Genomic DNA, 23,514 nt, shown 5'->3' with positions numbered 1-23,514 from the left:
GTTTAAATGATCCAGTAAGAGACAAGTGACGATAAGATAAGACAAGTAAGGATAAGGCGAGAAGAAGGGACAAGCCTACAGTAGATAAGACAAAAGAATAGAAACAAGAAGAAAAGAAAAGACAAGAGAGAAGAAAGCGAGAAATGAGATGAGAAGAAAAGAAACGCAAGATGAGAAGAAACAAGATGAGAAAAGAAGAGATGTAAACCAAAAAATATTTTAATGGAAAAGACAAAATGAGAAGAAACAAAAGAAGAGAAAAGACGAGGCAGGAAGCGAAGACAATGATGAAAGGAAAACGAGACAAGAAGAAAAACCACAAGATACAGGAAGAAAAGAGACGAGACAAGACGAGACGAGACACATTTGCTCAGCAGATCCTGTAGAATCCCGTGCCATACGCTCGTAATTTGCAGAGCGGCGCTGGAGCTCAACTAAATAACACCGTCGAACTTGTGAACCAGAAACGTTCTCTAATGCACATGAATGAAAAATGAGCTTCACCTCCGCCACCTGTTCCAGCGGCCCACCGCTGACCACAGTGTTTATTCTCCAAAAAAAAAAAAATCATCTAACTACATGAAAGAAGAGCAGAAACACATGCTCTGTCCATTCTCTATTAACCTCATTCCCATTCTCACTCGAGGTCGATTGAATCCAGATTACTGGATGCAGATGCAGCAACTCTCTCGGCCTTGAGTTTGTTTCAGAAATGTTTTTGGGGGAGAAACTGAGAGAAAGAGGGAGAGAGAAAGAGACGGATGTGTCGAGGCGGCACTTTTGATGCCGTCCTCGTTCACCTGCCTGCGGTCTGTCGTTTCATCTTTGACTGAGTGTCGATGAATAGAGCGGCCGTGTCGCCAAACACAGCTGCTACAAGGCGCGTGTCCTTCATGCCATGTTTACACACACACACACACACACACACACACAGTGATGGGGGATTAAAAAAGTGTCAGTCTCGGCATCTGTGGAGAAAAAGATAGGGACAGACAGACAAGTGGATTGATGGATGGAGGGGTGAATGAATGGATGGATGGATGGATGGATGGATGGAAATACAGACAAGACGATAGATAGATACACAGACAGACAGACAGACAGACAGACAGACAGATAGATAGAAAGGCAAGCAGACAGATAGACAGATAAGCAAGCAGACAGACAGACAGATAGGCAGATAGATAGGCAGGGCGGCAGACAGACAGACAGACAGACAGACAGACAGACAGATAGATAGATAGATAGATAGATAGATAGATAAGCAGATAGATAGACAGACAGTCAGGCAGACAGGCAGGCAGATAGACAGATAGATAGACAGATAGGCAGGCAGGCAGGCAGATAGACAGATAAGCAAGCAGACAGACAGAAAGACAGACAGATAGATAGATACTCTGTATGGTTAGAAGTTTGTGGACACTTGACTATAAGTATGTGTGTGTATGTAAGTATGTGTATGACTTTGTGAATAGTAAAGCTGGGACCGGTAGAGTCTCCCATTTCTTAAATTACAGCATCCAAAGCGATTCGATTCAATCGCACGCCTTCCAAGTTTGGGGAAACAGTTTGAAGAAGCAGCAATATGGGTGGAAAAGCCAGGTGTCCTAATACTTTTGACCACAACGTATTTTTATGCAGTCGTTTCGTAAATCCCGTCATCATCATAGACAGCTGTGCTGTTTGATTCCGAGTCCCCGACACCAAAATGTCTCTCTTTTGACCTCCCCCCACCCGCCGCTAAACGAGGCGGTAACCACGGCGACGTCGAGATGCACCACATCGTCGCGAATCTGCATATCTCTGAAATCTGTCGATAAAAGCTATTTGAAATTCCTGTTTTCAAATCTCCGTTTATCTCAGTAAGAACATGTAGTGCAGTCCAGTTTTTACAAAGTTACCATGAACCATGTTCGTGTCTTCTATTTTTCCGTTTTCTGTCTGATCGTCTCGGTGGGATTTGAGGTCGACACTGAGCTGCTACACGTCTCCCTCTAGCAAACAAACAAATCCGCAGGTCGCCCGCTCGGCTCGCTAAACAAACCGCCTCTGTCAGATTGATGAAAGCCGCGTGTCGTCGCCGACGTGTGTTGCATCAGCGTGGAAAATTTCATTGTGCCTGTTTTTTTTTTCTTCATAATTCAGGGCTAATTTATTCATGATTAAAAAAAAGCCCTTTTTCATATCAATGAATAATTCAGATGGTCAGGGATGAAAGAGACTTCAGTCGTTGCAATCCCACTTATTCGTGACAGTGAGCTCTGGTCCGAATTCGGTTCTCGCTAGTATCTCGTCCAGCGTTTCAGTTCTGAGAAACACAAATTGTCTCATCAAAAATGGAGCATGTTTCTCTTCGGGGGTGAAGAGAAAGATTCATGAAAGAGTTTCTTGTCATATTTTCTGGCCTTTGCATTTTTTCCTCAAGAAGAGACCCAAAGAAACAAGAAAAGACAAACTGGAAGAAAAGGAACGACAAGAGATAGATAAAAAAAAAAGGAGACGAGAAGAAAAGAAGCAATAAATGAGACGAAAAGAAAAACAGGTGAGACGAAGAAATGAATGGGTTAAATGAGAAGAAAAAACAGATAAGCCCGAGAAGAACGGAAACAAGAGATGAGACGAGAAGAGATGGGATGAGACGAGACGAAAAGAAACCAGAAATGAGACGAGAAGAAAAACGAGATGAGACAAAAAAAAGAAACGAGATGAGAAGAAAGGAAACAGATGAGAGGAGAAGAGAAGAAACAAGGGATGAGACAAGAAGGAAAGTGGTGAGATGAGACGAGAAAAGAAATGAGATGAGACAAGAAGAAAAACAATAGCGTTAAGGCATAAACAGATTAAATCAGAAGAGAAGAAATGAGATGAGACGAAATATTGGAACAAAAGATGAGATAAAAAGAAAAGAATCAAGATGAATTGAGAAGAAAAACAAGCTGAGACAAGAAAGAAAGAAAATGAGACAAGAAGAGATGGGATGAGACGAAGAAAAACAATAGATGAGATGAAAAGAAAAGAAACAAACAGATGAAAAGAAATGAGACGAGAAGAAAAGGAACGAGAGACGAGACGAAGACAAAAACACGAGATGCGACGAGAAGTAAAGAAACGAGATGAGATGAAAAGAAAGGAAACAGATGAGACGAAGAAGCGGCAAAGTGACGATATAACGAAAAGACAAGGAGAAAGGAAAAGTATTAAAAGACGAGTTGAGAACAAAATCGAGGAAAAGAAGAGAATTGAAAGGGGGGCAGTTTGCTCATCTTTGTTGTTTATTTTTTTTGTCTCTTCGGGGGGGAATGAGGTTTCGGAATTGTTTTCGGGTTGGAAAAAAACCACTGAGCCATTTCTTGAGTCGAAGAGAATTTGAATATCAACTCAATCGTTTTCTTTGAGCGAATCAAATCAGCACAGGGGTGTAATCAGGCCGAGATGTGCATCCCGCAAATATACGAACGTAAAGGAAAATAGAGACGTGAACGAGACGTCAGATGAAAAAACGATCGTCTGTGAAAGCAGCCACTGATTGTCTCGTACGTGTTCTATGGGGGGGGTTTACATGACTGCACACTAGCATGCGGTGTGCAAAAAGTATACGCATACGCCTGTTCCGTTCCGTCCAGCTGATCGTAAGAGGCCGTATCGCATGACCTTGAACACCTCTGTTGACTGGCGAGGCGAATGAGCATTGAAATAAAAATGGGGATTTGTTTTGCGCGATTCCCCTCCCTGCGTCCGCCATTGAATTCCCCTCGTGTGCATTATTAAGAGTTTAATGGCTGCGGATATGAGGAGCCTGAGAGCGTCAGGATTTCCTGGTTTGTGTGTGTGTGTGAGAGAGAGAGAGAGAATCGGGGATTGTGTTTACTTATGCACAAACACACACACACACTCTTTCTTTTTTGGCTGCCACCTTTCCACTTGCCCATCTCGCGTTTTGCCACCTTTTTCCCCCCTTTGGAGCCAGTGTGTGTGTCTGTGTGTGTGTGTGACACTTCTCCTCTTCCTTCACCATAGCAGCAAGCAAAACACTTTGTTTTAAGGGAGGAGGTATGTCTATATGCAATCATCAAATTGCAAGTGTTTGAATGTTCAGTCTTGTATATTACATCTGGGATAAACGGACTATAGGAAAGACTTGGAGTAAAGAGTAAAGGAAGAAGTTATTAGGGTAAGTTATAACAGGTATAGGGGGAGGATATGGAGGTAAGGTATAGAAAAAAGGTATAAGGGTAAGGTATAGGGGTTGGGTATGGAGCTATAGTACTATATAGGAAAAAGGTATATGAGTAAGGTATTGGGATAATTGGGTATGGTATAGGAAAAAGGTATAAGGATAAGGTATAGGGGTTGGGTATGGAGCTATGGTACTATATAGGATAAAGGTATAGGGGTTGGGTATGGAGCTATGGTACTATATAGGATAAAGGTATAGGGGTTGGGTATGGAGCTATGGTACTACAGAGGAAAAAGGTATAAGGTATAGGGGTTGGGTATGGAGCTATGGTACTATATAGGATAAAGGTATAGGGGTTGGGTATGGAGCTATGGTACTATATAGGATAAAGGTATAGGGGTTGGGTATGGAGCTATGGTACTACAGAGGAAAAAGGTATAAGGTATAGGGGTTGGGTATGGAGCTATGGTACTATATAGGAAAAAGGTATGAGTAAGGTATAGGTAATTGGGTAAGGTGGTATGTTATATGAAGAGGGTATAAGGGTATGGTATATGGGTAGGGTATGGGCATTTGGTATAAGAAAAATGTAAGAGTAATGACAGAGTAAGGAATTAGGGTAAGGACTGGTATTCTGTATAAAGGTAAGAAAAAGGTATAGAAAAAAATATAATTATGTAAGAGATGTGGTATAGGGAAAGGTAGAAGGATAATGAAAAGGGGTAAGGTTTTGGAAAAACATATATGGACAGGCTTTGTTGGTAATGTAGAAAACAGTTGGTGAAAAAAGGTAACGGGGTAAAGTATATGATTTGGCATAGGAAAAAATTATTGGGTAGTGTAGAAAAACGAGTGTAAGGATAAGGTAAAAGTATAAGGGTAAAATATCGGAGTACGGTCGAATTTACGAAACCAACCACCATAATTTGGACACTCTGAAACAGCTTTATGAATTTCAGCATCCAATACTCTTGCAATAATAGACAGTCAAGAGGCAGTACAGTAGCAGTCCAAACTGTAGAAACACCTGATTTATGGTTTTTAATCATCTCTGAACACTTTCACACATATTAGTCTGTATGTGGCATCTGAATCAAGTCAAAATTGACACTTGTGTTTCTAATGCTTTTGTTTGGACACTGCGTGTCTAATTAAACGGAACAAAACGCAAACCGTTGCCGGGGGGCCTGCAAAATAACGTCCTTGTGAAAAAAAACTTTGATTTGGCTCCCAAACGGCGTGACAGTATTGCGTTTTTGCTCTGCTGTCAATCGATTGCGAGTTCGAATCGTGACGTTCTGTAGACGTGCGAAGAGACCAGCGAGCAAAATTGGATGTGCTCTCCAGTCGGGAGGTACGACGTCCTCGCTACAGCAACTCTAGGCAATTATGGTCATATAGGGGAAGATAGGGGTTCCCCTTCTGAGTTTTTTTTTTTTTTTTTTTACCCTGCCCTGTGATGCAGCAGGAGTAGGGGTGTAACGGTACACGTATTACAGGGCTTTGGGTTCGGTTTTAGCAGGAAAGGTGATAATGCTAACAGTTAGCGAGTTAGAAAACATAAACTTCACCTGAGCTGTTTGTGCTTCAGAGGCACCCTGTTCAGTATAACACCTGATACTCTAAAGTGCTGTCAATATTGTCGAAGTGTATGTATATACTTTATTAAATAATCCATAATAAAAGCTAGTAAAAACTTGGCGAAAAAGTGCCTAGCATGTGTGGAAACCACCCACGTGGCAGCGTGCAGCCGGCGAACCAAGAATGTGCGAAAGCGTTCAGGCAGATTTGAAGCTTGTGCTCGCTGCCTGCTCAAGTCTGTCCGAGGCCGTGCATGCAAGCGGCTATAAAAATATATAAAACTCAACTGATAAATCACGTAGCGATCCACCAATCAGGTTCGAGCGCACACTCCGTTTTAAACTTGTTTTGATCAGAATCACCTCCGAGCTCATGCATGAGGAAGAAGGTAGATGGCGCTTTCTTTCCAAGCAAATTATTCTGGCTTGTGATTCAGCAGGTCTCAAGAGCATGACCAAGACTTGCATCCGATGTATGATACACAAACATCTAAGATGCATCGTGAGAATGATTCATGGCTCTGCGTGTCAGTCTATAAATGACGACCACACAATGAGGCTTTCGTGAATCATGTACAGATCATGGCGGCTAACTTTACTATCACATGCTTACTATTTATGTGCCACCGTGTACTGTACTCGATCTCTCTCTTTCTCTTACTTTTTCGCTCTATTTTCTCTTTCCGTGTGCCTGCATGAAGCATCAGGCCATTAGTAGGCTCCAGGCTGTTTTGGGATGAATTGTGTGCACCTGTGGGTGTACGAATCCTACTTCATGACTCACATCGCACGGATGTGTATGACATCCTCCATCTCTCCTGCAACGGCTCTGCGGTACGCCTGATGCACATTGCACCTGTACTTCACAAGCCGCACAACACGTCCTCTCCAAATTCTCCTCCACACTTTTTTTTCCCCCATCCATTCTTCTTCTTTTCTACCCATCAACCGGCACTTATAGCCCCAAAGCTTTGGTATCCTTGGCCACTCTCGAGGAGCCTCCTCACACAACTTTTTGTCTAAAAGATTTAACCAGTCAGGCAAATGTTTACACATTCAAGACTAGGTTTAAATCCCGGTTTGGAGTCAGGCCTAATTCCAATAAATTTAATCCCCTTCACAGTTCTGCTGTTTTCTTCCAGAATTTTTTTTTCTGGACACCATGAGTATATAGTCTGGCATGGATTCCAAGGTGTTGGCAAGGAGTTTTTAAGATTCTGGTCCCACATAATTGCTGAAGATTACCTCAGCTGAATATTCATGCTAGTCCTAAATTCAAATGCATCCTGAAAGTCTTTCGTTTTAAAGTACACAAGGAAGTTCATTTATCATGCTGGAAGCAGATATTATCAGACGGATAAACCGTAGACAATATTCAGGCTGGTGCTCAACAGACAGTGGTGGACGAAGAACCCAAACCATGTAGTTAAAATTGAGATACACTCGACAATATTACTAGAGTAAAAGTGTCCCTCTAAATTTTTACTTGAGTAAAAGTATAAACACTATATTGCTAAAAGTATTGGGACACCTGACCCTTCCTGCTATATTGGGTTCTTTTCCAAACTGTTACCACAAATCTGGAGGTACTCAATTGGACAGGATCTTTAGATGCACTACAGTGCTAAAGAATTTTGCATTCACTTGAACTTGGAAACTCAAAACCTGTTCCAGCATGGCAATGCACAAAGTGAGCTCCTTGAAGATCTGGTTTACATGCTTTGGAGAGGAAGATCTTGCTGCTATAGAGCTCTGATCTCATCCCTACTGAACACCTTTGGGATGAATGTGAACGCTGACTGCACCCCAGGTCTCCTTCCCTACATCAGTACCTGCCTTTCATAACACCCTTGTGGCTAATGAACCCCAATATCCATAAGCACACTTCAAAATCTGGCGGAACATCTTCCCAGAAGAGCGGAAGGAATTATAAGAGTGAATTGGGATTAAATGGAATGCGACGCTGAAAAATCACATACCGTACTTATGACCAGGTGACCCAATACTTTTGACAATATAGTGTACATATAAGTGTATAACGCCGCTGCGTTAGATCAAATGGTCGGGGGGAAAAAAAGACAAAGTAGTAAAGCAATCTTTTAAAAAGGGATAATTAAAATGACAGTATTATCATAGTGTTCAATAGATAAATCACATGACATTTAATAAGAAAGTAAAACCAAATATTCAGAGCTGACTGTGATATGATTCACCTCTCAGCTGCAGAAAGGGTTGATATTTTTATTCGACTTTAACAAAAACTGCTTCTCAATGTTTTTGGAATGTATTTGAACTCTTTTTGGACTGAAAATGAGGTCAGCAGAGTTAAAAAAGTCCCTCCCAGGCAGCAAAAGCATGTATTGGAGTGTTAGAAATCTTTAACAAAGGTGCAAAATGTAATCATAAAATCATTTGTAGTTATATTTACTCAAATACGGTCCCAGGAAACATTTCCAACACTCTATCAAAACCACTAGAATCAACTTATGGGGCAGATCAGGTCCTGGAATGATTTTCTTCCCATGTGAACAGTCATACAGCAGAAATCGAGACTCTTCGGGCCGGGGCGACTTCAGCTGTCCAGTTTGCCAACAGGAATAGAAACAAATGTGGTCTTTAATAGTTGTAGAACCTCAGAGTTTGGCATGTTGTGCGTTTGAGAAATGCTTTTTTGTGCACCGTGGTTACAGCGGTTATTTTGGTTACTATAGACTTCCTGTTTACTCAAACCAGTCAGGCCATTCTACAGCTCATGATAAGCAGATGATCAAAGGTTGCCAGGTCTTCATTTAAGTAGTTTTAGGGATTCAATTTTTCTCTCTAACAACCCTCCTTATTTGCGTTTCATCAATAAAATATTTTGAAGAAATATCTAATTGTGGGCTGGCACATCATCATCATCGTCATTGTTCTCCTCCTCATGGGTACCACCTTATACCCACCACCTTGATTTCAGTGCTAGTATATCTCCCTTCTGCTCGGCTCAAGCACTTTCCCATAGCGCTTTATCAGATTTAATCGCGGTACCTAATCTCAAAAGCAGATGACGGCTTCCAGAAACCGTCTATAGTGAGCGAGCAGGTGTTGGAAAATCCGTGCTGCTTTTGACAGACAGATCCTCTCTCGGGAGGGAAAGTGAAAAGGCCAGCGTGGTCAGACCCAGACCATTTGTGTAGCACTTCAGATAATGTAGTCGGCAGAAGGAAGTACGAGTTCACGAGGGAGAGGCAAGGTGTCGGATAAAACTCCCGTCTGAACTTCCTGTTTTGCTCTTTCACTCTGTTTCTCTTTATCGCTGTCTCTCATTTCTACTTTTGCTGCTGTTTTTAGGGTGCGTTTGAATGCTTTCGGATTTCTATTGAATTGCAGCATTCAAATGAAAATGACAGAAAATGAGAGATTTTGTTTTGGGGTTTTTTTGTATTGCGATACCGAACCGACATTGTGCTCGCTATAAGCTCGAGTCGATTGGCAGTGTTCTCAGGAACGACGGATAAACGGTCCAACGGCCTCTGAAAATGGCACGGCCGAAGCTTTCAAATCGTTAGAAACAAACATTACAATCGAAAAACCATTTTCATGCACATCATATCTAATTTGTTTGAGCATATAAAGAGGCAACACCATATTCCCCAGTGACGTGATGCAGATTGAATGACCCGCGACACCGACGTCGGCAAAACGTATATTGACCAGCTACAACGCTTTTTGGAAAATGTCCTTAGGACTGATGAGACCAATCTGGAGCTTTTTGGTAGCATTAGATGTTCCCAGACACAAAAATCAAGCTTTCAAAGAAAAAAAAAAGAAAAAAAACAGGACACTTACAAGTGAATCTTGCTGTAGCCAAGGGGAGCTTTGATTTTCAAGACTGCCAAGATATTCTGGAGCAAAACGTATTGTGCCGTGTCAGATGTGAGGAATCATGGTTGAGGTTTAGGGCTTTGTTTAAGGCACCAAGTGTGGAAGGTTGTGCTGGGATTTGAACATGCAAACTTTCAGTCATTACATTTTAACCACTGAGCTAGTGCTTCCAAGTGGCAGAGCATTGTACCTCCAACAGCAAAATGCTATGTAGCTCCATAATGTTTTGTGTAGCACCAGGGTCCTGGAGAAACCTTGTTTCTCTTCACTATGTACTGCGTCAGCTACTGTATATATGGTTGAAATGACAATGTAATCGAATTGACTTGATCTGACTCCTCCAAATCTGGGATTGCTGGAACAGCTTGCTCAGGAACAGTGGCTCAAACAACCAGTTGGCATGTGCAGCAGCGTCACTGAAAGCTAAAATGAAAATGGCATGTTTGCCGCGATTGCTCCTTTACAGTAAAACATCAGGTTGTATACAGCCAGTATATATATGGATAGATGGATTTAGATAGATCTAGCTGGATGGCAAAAACACGGAACAGTGGAGAACCTTCAACAACATCCAAAGAACTGCGGGCCTCACTTGCCTTAGTTAAAGCCAGTGTTCATGTCTCCACCTTAAGTCAAGTTTATTTCTATTGCGCTTTTCACAACAGACATTGTCTCAAAGCAGCTTTACAGAATTTACCAGTCAAAGTGAGCGATGTGTATTTATAAGAAAAAAACTCCCTAAGATGTTATGAGGAAGAAACCTTGAGAGGACCCAGACTCAAAAGGGGAACCCATCCTCATTTGGGTGACATCAAGAGTGTGATTATAAATCTTTAAACAATACAGAACACTGGAGAGTGAGAACTAACATGAGCACTGAAGTGTACGATTATTAATAATGTTCTTTCTACAGTCTTTTACAGTCATTATGGTTATAAAACTACGAGCTTCTGAGCAACTCATAAAACAGCTCAACATTTGCGATCATCACAGATCCAACACCAGGTTCTCCATGCCAGAGCCTTTAAACACTCCAGGAGAAAGAGACTGGGCAAAAATGGAGCTCCAAGACAAAAACCGCTGCTGAGCAAAAATAACATAAAGGCTCGTCTCAGTCTTGCCAGAAAACATCTTGATGATCCCCAAGACTTTTGGAGAAAATGTTATGTGGACTGACAAGAGACACCACGATAGATAGAACTTTGTCATTGCATAGTACAGTAGTACAATTGTGCATGTGTGTATATATTTATATATATATATATATATATATATATATATATATATATATATATATATATATATATATATATATATATATATATACACACACACACACACACACACACACACACACACACACACACACACACACACACACACATATGGCATATGGCGCCAAAATTGTTACCGCAAACTTAAAACCATACAATTGTACAGAATGCCTTTGGATGCTGTAAAATGTAAATTTCCCCCTCACTCGAACTACAAGACCCAATCCTATTTCAGCCTGACATGCTCAAAGCCAGCTCCATGAAGATGTGTTTTTAGATGGGTTGGAGTGGAAGATCTTCTGCTATAGAGCTCTGACCTGGTGAATAGAAACTGCACCCCATGCACTCGCCTACATCAGTTACCTCACTTTACTTACATCCTTGCGGCTGAAACATAAATCTCCACAAGCACACTCCAGAATCTGGTGGAACACCATCTAAGAAGGGAGGAGTTTACTATAACAGCAAATGGGGGGGAGGAAATGTGGAATGAGATCTTGAAGAAGCCCACATGAATCTCATTTTCAGTCAGGTGTCTAACTGGTACCAGGGGAGTCTCTACTGAGGGAATGATGTTTTATTGCACCCATAACCTACAGAAGAACAGGAACTAACTCTGATTTACTATCGTGAGGTTGCACAGCATTAAACTGAAAAATAAACCATTCATCGTGCCCCATTTATTCATGTTCATTAGTAAATTCGACAATGCAATCGATGCACCATGCAGTTCGAAAACAAACGCAATAATGCGTTTCTGCACTTTAACAGTAGTCTTGTAATAGAGAGACGTCTCTACCGCGCTCTCTTTACAGATTAATAGCGCCGTCGTTTTAAACCGCCCCCGTTCTTAACGCAGAATTACAATAATCCCCCCCTCCTCTCATCTTCCACTCAACTCAACACAGCACCTGTTTCATTATTTTTACACCATTTACATTCATTTCACGCAGTCGGTTCGCTCGACAGTCAAACAGTTCTCCTCTTAACTGAGCAGTTGGTGCAACACTTGGTGAAGCTTTTACGTTCTCAGCTGTACTGTGTGTACCCAGCACTTTATGGGAACCACCTGTGTACACCAGAACGCTTATACCCAGTGCAGGCAAGTGCTTTACTAAATGTTCGCATCAGACTTTTGGAATGGGGTTAAATGGTAAAAGGAATACTGAACCAATATGGCTGCCATCTAGCTAGCTAACTAACTTAATACGTCAACGCCATGAAATTACGCCTTGACTGCGCCTTGTGGGAATATATTTATTTATTTATTTACCTTTAGTAAATCTTAGCCGTCAATGACCTTGTTTTTTTGCATTGAAACAAAAGACGCATGCATGTGTCTCTCAAAAACCATAAAAGACTTGAGACAAAAAACTTTAACAGGTACATTCTTGACGTCAGGGAATATTAGATTTTTTTATTTCTCAACAAGATAATAGTCAAATTATATACCTTTCTGGTTGGGGGAAAAAAACAAATACAGCACATATGATCTGGGGTTTGGTCTTGATCTTTGTGCTGATAGAGCTGAGATTAGTCCAAGCTTACAGAAAGGCTAGAATGCACAACACAAAATGCTAAATATAACAAACATTTAAAGAAAATAATGATTTCAGACAGACATATGTCGGTCACGTTCAGGCTGGTGGGGGTTGTGTAATGCTGTGGGGAATTATTTATTTGCAAGCATTGTGCAACATCCACAATAGGAGTCTGTTATTACTTTTAACATACTAGAATGAGCACATTAACATTTTTTGATTGACATTGCAAATGTATGTCCATTTGCTGTTATAACTTCCACTCTTTTAAGAGGATGTTCCACTAGATTTTTGTGGAAATTTGTGCTCCTTCAGCCACAACAGTGTTAATAAAATCTGGTACTGGTGTAGGTGAGGAGTCCTGGGCTGCCATTTCTATTCATCCTGGGGTTTAGGTCAGAGCTTTGTTGCAGGACATTAAGATCTACCATGTAAACCCTAATAAAGCATATCTTCATGGAGATGGCTTTGTGCACAGTGGCATTGTCCTGCTGAAACAGGTTTGGGTCTCGTAGTTCAGGTGAAGGAAAAATGTCAAGCTTCCACAAATATTGTTTTTACAGTGTGCCTTCAAGTTTGTTTTGAGAAGAAACACATATTACTGGAAAATACTCAAATATTTGTTTGTGTAGTGTAAATGTAGTATGTGTGTGTGTGTGTGTGTGTGTGGATAGATACTGATAGATAGATATATAGATACAGATGGATATAGATCTACACCGGTCAGGCATAACATTGACAACATTATGAGCGGTGAAGTGAAAACCATTGATTATATCGTCAATGTTGCACCTGTTAGTGGGTTAGATTTGTTAGGCAGCAAGTGGACATTTTGTCCTCAAAGTTAATGTTAAAAGCCGGAAAAATGGGCGATGGTAAGGATTTGAGCGAGTCTGACGAATTGTGACGTCTAGATGTCTGGATCAGAACATCTCGAAAACTGCAGCTCTTGTGGGATGTTCACGGTCTGCAGTGGTCAGTATCTAACAAAAGTGGTCCAAGCAAGGAACAGTGGTGAAACGGCGACAGGGTCGCAGGTGGCCGTGGGTCATTGATGCACATGGGGAGCTGGTCCGTGTGGTCCGAGCCAACAGCTCCTGTAGCTCCAATTGCTGAAGAAGTTAATGGTGTAAATGCTCTGAAGGGTCAGGACTGGTTTGCATTAAAAGGGGGACCAACGCAATATCAGGCAGGTGGTCATAAAGTTATGCCTTGTCAGACTATATAATATACATGTCGTGTATACGAATATAATCGCAAAGAGGTCAGTTGATGCACACAAGATATGTTCACGGAGACTCCAGCATATCTTTGATGCTAGTATGAATATGTTAAAGGCTAAACGCAAGCACAAGGAGATAGAAAAATATACTGTGGAGCGGGGAGTGAAATCTGGGAGTGGGAGGCTGTATGGCTCAATCAGAGAAAGCTGTCTGTTAAAGGTGAAGTGTTAGAGGGGGAATCTGGCAGTCAGAGATGCACAGATGCACACAGAAAGTCAAAAAATGCGTGATTTATTTATTAATTTTTCCCCCAGCGTCGGGGTTGACCGCTACGATCGAGTAATAAAAGCCGGCGTATCCCAAATCCCGTAAGCCATCCCTGTCCGTTGAAAAATATCTGCATTTTTTTTATTGTGAATGCCATTGATTGCGCAAAAAGGAAAGGACCGAGACGGAGAAAGGGGCGGTGTGTTAATTACAAAAGAGAATGTCATCACTGCAGATGGCGCGTGAGCAAAATCATGCACATTCCAGATGGTAGTCTTTGCACCGTGTGTACGAAACTCCACTTTTTGCACCGAACACGAGGACACGTATACATTCACTTTCGTGCCTTACTTTGCAGGTACTTGGCAAGTCACGGCCATTCAAATGCGAAATCGGGCCTCCGAGACGAGGACGGAAGAAAATGAGCTTTGTCATCGGGTTTTATGAAGAACGTCGATCTGGAGAAGCGAGCAATATTACACGTCCGCCCCAAATGTGTAGTCGCCCGGGTGCCCTGAAGTAATTGATGTAGACTAAGATAGATAGATATTAATTTTGCGGCCGGTTTTACATATCTCTCGGTCTGGAGTGGAAGCGAAGGGAGGGGGAGTTTTTTTAACCCCAGAAAGCCTGGAAAATGGGCGGAGATAGTAACTTAGTTTTCTAATAAAGCTGTAAGAATAAAGGACATTTTCCATATAGGAGCAGATGGATAGAAAGAAAGAAAGTGATTGAGTTTGTCTGGGAGGAAGGCACCTGGTTGGTAGAGATTTTGTAGTCAGTATTGGTCTGAATGTCTTTTCACATGCGTCTGGGGTTGTTGACGTGCCCTTTTATGTGAAGAATTCTCAACTTTAGGTATATCACTCAAGCTTATAATTTGCACAGGTAGTGCTGAACAATTTGCATTAATAGCCTTTCATTTGCACAACTTAAATGGTTGTGTAACTTTTTAGGTTAAGGTATATGGCAGCGGGTGCATAGACGAGCGCCAGTTTGCTAGTGGAGGGCGGAATGTCCAGCGACGCTGATCAGAAGGAGAGTCAAGAGCTAAAATTTGGCTTTAAAACACCAAAAATACAGGATGATAGGCTCTCCAAATAGGCTCTCTAACACCAACTGAACTCTGTTGAAGGTTGGTGAGAGTAGGGCATCTCACTTGGCATTCAGGCCAAAAAGTTCAATCTGTGTTCAATCACTTTACCATACAGACCTGTTTGGCTGCAGAGATGGATGTTTTTCTAGAAGAAATGCAGGAGGTCTTCCAGAGTGACCATCGGGTTCTTGGTCACCTCCCTGGCGAATGCCCTTCTCCACTGTTTGTCCCTGGAGTCCTGGTGGTTCCAAATTTTTTTCAAAATATGGATAATGGAGGCCACTGTGCTTATTGGGACCTTCAATGCTGCAGAAATTCTTTGCTACCCTTCCCCAGATCTGTGCCCCGAGACAATCTAGTCTCTGAGGTCAATTCCTTAGACTTCATGGCTTGGTTTGTACTCTGTAATGCACTGTTAACTGTGGGACCTCATATAGACAGGTGTGTGCCTTTCCAAATCATGTCCAATCAACTGAATTTACCACAAGTGTACTCTAATCAAGTTGTAGAAAAATCTCAAAGATGAATATGAATACCTATGTACATGTGATTTTCGTTTTTTTTTTTATTTGTAATACATTTGCAAAGATGAATTTAATCAATTTTGGAATAAGGCTACAACATAAAATGTGGAAAAAGTGAAGCGCTGCGAACGCTTTCCAGATGCACACGCTTTCTTCATCATAGACCGTACGAAAAATCGTAAGTCAACCCATCGTAACTCTGAGACTCCCCGTATGCATTGGAATTGATCTCGGTGCCTCAATTCCAGCTAGACATTTTGACTAATTAGCGGAATATTTGTTTTAAACGTTGACTGAATGCAGCAACTACAGGCAGTGCATCCATCCCGAAGCCTGGCTTGTTTACCTGGATTAACAAAGCAAGAGTAATTTGCTCCCCAAACGATCTAATAACACACATCATTTCTTCCTCGGTGATGAATTCATTAAGACAGGTGCACAGCAGCAGCAGATTCCCCCAGTCACTACAGACAACATCTAATGATGATCAGAGGAGGCACTGTGCCAGCTTGCCTGGAGCGATTGGGAATAAGCATTACCGTGCATCTGAAACTAGGGAAAAGCCGAGTCTCGTGGCCCGGTGCATGACAAGGCCATGGAATTGTTGCCATTTCCATTGGGACAGAGACAGATGGCACTAACAAGTGCCCAGCTTATTCCAGAATGTTGGCCATGCGCTGTGAATTTCCAACGAGGTTTGATAGGGATGAACAGTAGGCCACTGCTTTTTTCTCGTGCAAAACAGATGGGAGCTGTTGCCGCTGATGGCAGATGACTGATGACGGGGAAATCACTGCAGACTGATGTTTCATCTTTATCCTGTCAGCGTTCGAGAGCCATTACATGACCATGCAGCGCTACTGAGAATCGGCTTTCCTATCACCGGCGAGGTGTATTATGCAGGATGATTACATGGCAGATTCATACCCTGTTCATTAATTCCACCACTTCGACGGCCAAGTCACGGGAGTCAGTCATAAGGACTGCACTCTCGCTCTGTCTTTCATGCATATACAGAACAGCTGGGTAATGAGAACGAAGCAAGGCTTTCCATCTGATTGGATGTGTAGTCCTAGACTAAACAGTGCGAATCAACAGAAAGAAACAATGAACAAGACCTGGTGTTTTATAGATACTCTTACCCAGTCGTCCGCCCATCACAATTTGTTCCTCAGAACTGCCTTCGGTTGCTCAGACCCTCCCATTTGCCTATTTATTTGGCCACATCATCTTCAAGATCTGCTTCCGATACCTTGCCGCCCAATGTATCCCACCTCAGTAACCAAATATTCTATGGTATTTATTCCAATTTCAAGTTGACCGAAGCCTAGGGCCTCGCTGTTTTTCTTCGCAGTGTCTATTGTGCAAGGTGGGGACATTTTGCACATATTCTTTTTTTTTTTCTCCCAAGTCCTTGCCCACACACGGACACACACTACTGCATCAGATACGCAACATGAAGGAGACTGTGTGAAAGCTTTCATCCTCTCTCGCACGTTTTTTTTCCTCCATATCAGCCTTTTTGCTTGCCTATCTCTCTCTCCACTCTCACGCCGCTCTCTCCGAGCTAATCCGAACAAAAAAATAAGAAGCTTCTTTCAATAAATCCTTCTAACCGCATGACTCGTCCTTCACGCTAATATCTTCACCTCATTACAATAAGGTGAGGTTTCTTTTTTTTTTTCTTTTTCTTGCTGAAGGCACAGAACGGCTATAAAATTTTAGTGTGCAATAGTGACTTTTTTATAAGTCCAGATTGCAGAAATGTACTTTTGCACACTTTATTGCACTGAAGCGTGAACACAAAAACAACCAACCTGTTCAAGCTGCATTCAACCAAAAGCTTGTCTCTTTATTTAGAGATCCTGTGTCTGTGTGGCACGGCCTTGGACGGGTGTGGGTCGATGGCCCTCTTCCTGTTTTTTTTGGGGGGGGGCTTGCACAAGGATATGAGGTGTCCCTGAGGACGCCTAGTGCGAACAGCTTGAGAAAATGGCACTTTACCCTAGACACATGATCGGGAAGTTATCGGAGTGAGGTAATTTGATTAGTACTTAGTTATGTTGAAGGACACCTGAGCTTGATCACGTTTCATGCAGCGGAGCATAGGGGTGTACGAAAATATCGATACACGCGAGTATCGCGATATTTTGTTTGACGATTCTCAAAAACGCAATACCGGATATTTAAAAAAAAATTAAAATGAATACACAATACATGGCAGCTTTGAGTTTATATCCCGGCCGCTTTATAGATTGCAGTCTTCTTATCGCAGAACTTAAACAGTGTCAGGAAGTACTGGCATGATGGCACGCTACTAATGTTAGCCTTAATATCCACCTGTTTCCTCGGGACACTGCTGTAGAAACGATTTTGAGTTGCTTGTGCCAGAAGTAATAGCAGGGTCGACTGACTTGCGCCGAAGTCAATAGGTTTTGTTTGTGCGGAAAGTGTAAGTGACTGTCTTTCCTTGCCTGACTGCATTCTCCACCTTTGTAGAAGAAGTAGCAGTCTTTCTTGCTCTTTATTCTTTGCCTCTCTAGAATTGCAGCTTTTAGATGTAAACCACTAGTTGGACCAAGACCATGTTTTGTACAATGATACTAATATTGTTCATGTATTGCAAAACACTTGATGCACTGAGGTGTGATAGGGGTATGGGCTGGCACAGGTTTCATTGTATGGGCAGGTTTAAGGGGTTCAGGTCATTTTCAGGTCGTTTTGTAAGGTTTTGCATATTCTAAAATAAAATAAAAATGTACCAATATATCACCTTGCTTACAATATCTCAGCATATCGTATTGCAACCCCTGTATCGTGATACGTATCGGATCGCCAGATTCTTGCCGATACATAGTCCCCCCTTTTTTTGTTTTTTTTTGTTTTACTTAAAGGTAAATGCCTCATCAGGTGGTATTTCAGTCGAGCCTTTATTCATTCAAAACTTCTTTAGTTACTTGAAGGTCGCACAGTAAGCTTCCCGGGCTTTCCTTAACGGAAACAAAGTCGAAGGCACTTGTTACTTCATGACGTGCCAGCACCTAGACGTCTCGAAGCCAACAGACCAAACACGGCCCACTGCCTCGTTTCATTCAGCCCACACAAACTCGCCAAAAACAATATTGAAACAGCCCGTGGTACACTACTACTCAACGTTTTCACACTATCTAGAATTCACAGCAGACCTGTAGTGTAAACCCCCGCGTTCCACACACACTGTGCTGCACATGTGAGCTCTCACTTTACGGAGCTGAAACACAGGGTATAATAAATTTTCTGCATTGTACACACGCCTGGTCGGGTTCTATAAATGATTCCAGAGGTCGGCACCTGGTCGAAAAGAGGTCAGAGAAGATCGTTTTTGAGCAGTTATTTGGTTCACTGAACTGTTCCCATGACTCAAATAACTACTTGACACAACCACAGTGAGCAGAGAAGATTCTCACTGGCAGTTTCTGTAGTGTTAGGTTTTGTGTGTTTCAAAACTGAAAGGTTTCCATGGGAATAAGCGGGATTTCCCGCCATCCTCCAGGCTCGGACAACTACAGGAATATCTTTTATGTTTATCAACCCTGCATTTATTTAATCGAAAATACAGAACAAAACTGTGAATACTGTGAAATATATATTATATTATATAAGAAATATCTATATTTTGTTCTACTTATAATTCAAAGTAAAAAATGTCATTTTTAAAAATCTGTATTATTTTGCATGCATGTCAGCTTATGACCAAACTAAATGTTTGTTTGTATATGATACAGTTTATATAATTTTCCTTACATTTTTAATTAATTCTTATAAATTCCTGGGAAGTTTCCAACGTGGGACATTTCCAAATTTTTCCAGATGAAGTTTTTACGGAAATTCTCCCGCCCCTTTGCAACGCTAGTTGGAGATGATGGAAAATACACAGGGCTGTTTTTAACTCGAGTGATCGAATGAACGAACAAAACCGAAACGAACAGATAAAAACAAACAAGGTTTGGTACCTGGAAATGTTTTGTTAGGAGTTAATCATTAAAGTAAACATATTCTGGCCCAGTGAATACATTCATACATAAAGTCGTTAATTAGCTACGAGTTAGGACGTGTTTTCGCACTTGATTAAAACTGGAACTGACTCAAAAACGATTCTTTAATCGTAACAAACCTTTCGTGTTCGAATCTCACTTTGAGCAAATCTGCCAGTCGTCTGATCTGGTTTTATTGGAAATCGCTAGTCTCGCCCACTCTCCTGCACACGAGATGGCGAGGAATCGGCAGAATGGCCCCTTTAAGAGCATTCACTTCCTCTGCAGTTGCTAAGTTACACACATCAGGCCCCCGAACAGGGGCTCTGAGTTACAGCACCGAAACCCTTCCAGGTGCGGATGTTGGGCCAAATGTCAATGTTTTTCTGAGTTTTATGAAAAGCGACTCGCAGATCTCAGAAAAACGTGGTGTAGCCTACAGGAATGAAAAAGGATTGATGCGTGATGCACTAAATCCAGATGTACATTTTTTTTATTAATTTTTTTCCCCCCCAACTGAGATAAAACACACTGATGGATTTTACAATGTAATGTTGGTGCCTCTAGCAGGCTCACATACTTAAAAAAAACAAAAAAAACAAAAAAAAAAACGGTGCAGCAAGAAGCTTTTAGAAATGGGAATTAAGAGCGACTGTTCATACACAGCTGGGATCGTGTCTGGGGAACCCGAGACTGCACTTGAGCAGACGTTCCTCGTAGGTGTTAATGCGGCAAACAGATGCGGGTTTAGCTGCGCTCAGGGCCCGTGTGATGAAGAGTCTCTCTTAAACAAATGGGAAATCTTCTCTTTCTCCCACACCATCCCTTTTTCCAATACCCCACTCCTCTTTTTTTTGGCTATACAGGGAGTGCAGAATTATTAGGCAAATGAGTATTTTGACCACATCATCCTCGTTATGCATGTTGTCTTACTCCAAGCTGTATAGGCTGGAAAGCCTACTACCAATTAAGCATATTAGGTGATGTGCATCTCTGTAATGAGAAGGGGTGTGGTCTAATGACATCAACACCCTATATCAGGTGTGCATAATTATTAGGCAACTTCCTTTCCTTTGGCAAAATGGGTCAAAAGAAGGACTTGACAGGCTCAGAAAAGTCAAAAATAGTGAGATATATTGCAGAGGGATGCAGCAGTCTTAAAATAGCCAAGCTTCTGAAGCGTGATCATCGAACAATCAAGCGTTTCATTCAAAATAGTCGACAGGGTCGCAAGAAGCGTGTGGAAAAACCAAGGCGCAAAATAACTGCCCGTGAACTGAGAAAAGTCAAGCGTGCAGCTGCCAAGATGCCACTTGCCACCAGTTTGGCCATATTTCAGAGCTGCAACATCACTGGGTGCCCAAAAGCACAAGGTGTGCAATACTCAGAGACATGGCCAAGGTAAGAAAGGCAGAAAGTCGACCACCACTGAACAAGACACACAAGCTGAAGCGTCAAGACTGGGCCAAGAAATATCTCAAGACTGATTTTTCTAAGGTTTTATGGACTGATGAAATGAGTGAGTCTTGATGGGCCAGATGGATGGGCCCGTGGCTGGATTGGTAAAGGGCAGAGAGCTCCAGTCCGACTCAGGCGCCAGCAAGGTGGAGGTGGAGTACTGGTTTGGGCTGGTATCATCAAAGATGAGCTTGTGGGGCCTTTTCGGGTTGAGGATGGAGTCAAGCTGAACTCCCAGTCCTACTGCCAGTTTCTGGAAGACACCTTCTTCAAGCAGTGGTACAGGAAGAAGTCTGCATCCTTCAAGAAAAACATGATTTTCATGCAGGACAATGCTCCATCACACCGTCCAAGTACTCCACAGCGTGGCTGGCAAGAAAGGGTATAAAAGAAGAAAATCTAATGATATGGCCTCCTTGTTCACCTGATCTGAACCCCATTGAGAACCTGTGGTCCATCATCAAATGTCGATTTACAAGGAGGAAAACAGTACACCTCTCTGAACAGTGTCTGGGAGGCTGTGGTTGCTGCTGCACGCAATGTTGATGGTGAACAGATCAAAACACTGACAGAATCCATGGATGGCAGGCTTTTGAGTGTCCTTGCAAAGAAAGGTGGCTATATTGGTCACTGATTTGTTTTGTTTGGTTTTGAATGTCAGAAATGTATATTTGTGAATGTTGAGATGTTATATTGGTTTCACTGGTAAAAATAAATAATTGAAATGGGTATGAATTTGTTTTTTGTTAAGTTGCCTAATAATTATGCACAGTAATAGTCACCTGCACACACAGATATCCCCCTAAAATAGCTAAAACTAAAAACTACTTCCAAAAATATTCAGCTTTGATATTAATGAGTTTTTTGTGTTCATTGAGAACATGGTTGTTGTTCAAATTAAATCCTCAAATAAAATTAATCCTCAAAAATACAACTTGCCTAATAATTCTGCACTCCCTGTATGTTTGCACTCCAGTTTCCTTCCGATTTCAGAGGGTTTGAAGATGAAACCCAGGGCAGATCTTCTACACATACTGTACACCATGACATGGTTTGCAGCCATGATTGACCTTTTAAATTGGACTGGGGATGAACCCAATGCCCAATACCACCCTCATGCCCCCTCATACCCCCCACTCCCTTCTATTCATCGCTGTATTAACATGGAATCAACCTTCAACCAACACAATATTGTGAAATGTTTCATTGATCTGGTTTGTGATGTTAGGTGATAATGGATTGCTTTCTGGTGCATCATGAAATATTTTAGTTATTTTTCTATTCATTCCGTTCATAGTAAGTCATTAAAAGTGTTAATTATTTTGCTTCTCGTTCTGTTTGAGCAGAAGTATAAGCCGGGCCGCTGCGACGAAATCCTGAAGTGGAAACCTCCCAGTCACAACTCCGTGGACTTCCGACTGAAGATCTCCAAAGTTGGAGGAGAAGGGTGAGTCACACTTTTCACACCTACCATCTACAGAACAAACCACAAAGAGAAACCCTTCAATTCCCCTCTATCATTCTTTCACTCTGTAAAAGTTTTATTCCGCCCTGCACATAGATTTTTTTTCCCCTTTTAGCAGGTCTTTATGAAGACCATGATTTAAGTAATATAGAGCTTTGCAATTTCGCCTTCATCTGGCACCCGAAGGTGTTCGTCAATCCGTGTTTAGTCTCTCATAGAAACTAATAACAGGAACAGAAAATACTGAAAAATGTCTGCAGTGAAATATATATATATATAGTAAAAAGTAAAACCGATCAATACCTCCTACTCGAGCAGACATGGTCCTTCTCATGGTCCTCCTCCACCATGCAGTGTTCCCGTGAATTTCCAAATTCAGAAACCTCAATCAGGACCGTTAAATCCACTACTAGGTCAAAAGCGTTGGGACACCTGGCTTTTTCAGCCAATTGTGGTTCTAACCAGGGTTTCCACTGGGTCTTGAGAAGTCTAAAAAAATTTAAATAAAAAAATTCCAAAATCTCAATTTTTGTTATTACAAAGTCTTAAATTTCCTGTTTTAGGCCTGAAATCGTTTTGAACAGGTCTTTCGTTTTTTTTTTTTTTTTTTTTTTTTATGTCCAAGTAATGCTACCTGCAATGCTCATTAAATGCTTTAGAAGGTTTAATTAATAATAATAATAATAAATAATTAAATACTTTAGAAGGTTTTTGTTTGTTTCAGTGGTTATTGTAGTTCTTGCTCTCGCTAGCCAGAATATAATTTGCAGTTTTACGACTGCAAATGAGACCAACATGCAACAGCCAATCAGTTTTCTGTTATTGGCGCGAATCTCTCATGGATTATACCACAAACGTAAAAACGGATATTTTTTTAGGTGTGAGGAAGTGCAAGTTTAGCGATACATGGCTTGAAGAAAATTTATTTAGGTCGTGGTTTAGGCCAGTCGCTGACAACGTATTTGTGTGTTTTTATGTCGTGATGTAGGTCTTAAATTCGAAAAAATTGAAAAAGTCTTACATTGGACTTTG

The 23,514-nt window shown here is 41.5% G+C and overlaps 1 protein-coding gene across 2 annotated transcripts in view; it reads left to right on the top strand.

Moving 5' to 3' along the window:
* The window catches only part of rngtt (RNA guanylyltransferase and 5'-phosphatase), a 116,570-nt gene that overhangs the window by 78,851 nt on the left and 14,205 nt on the right, over window positions 1-23,514 (top strand). For both annotated transcript variants that reach the window (XM_046873258.1, XM_046873259.1), the window contains exon 13: window positions 22,364-22,464. In XM_046873258.1, coding sequence (XP_046729214.1) covers window positions 22,364-22,464 — 101 coding nt within the window. The remainder of the gene's footprint in view (window positions 1-22,363; window positions 22,465-23,514) is intronic.

The sequence above is a fragment of the Silurus meridionalis genome, chromosome 18 (genome assembly GCF_014805685.1).
Source record: "Silurus meridionalis isolate SWU-2019-XX chromosome 18, ASM1480568v1, whole genome shotgun sequence".
In the NCBI taxonomy this organism is placed as follows: Eukaryota; Metazoa; Chordata; class Actinopteri; order Siluriformes; family Siluridae; genus Silurus; species Silurus meridionalis.
This window is presented reverse-complemented; position numbering and strand designations above follow the sequence as displayed.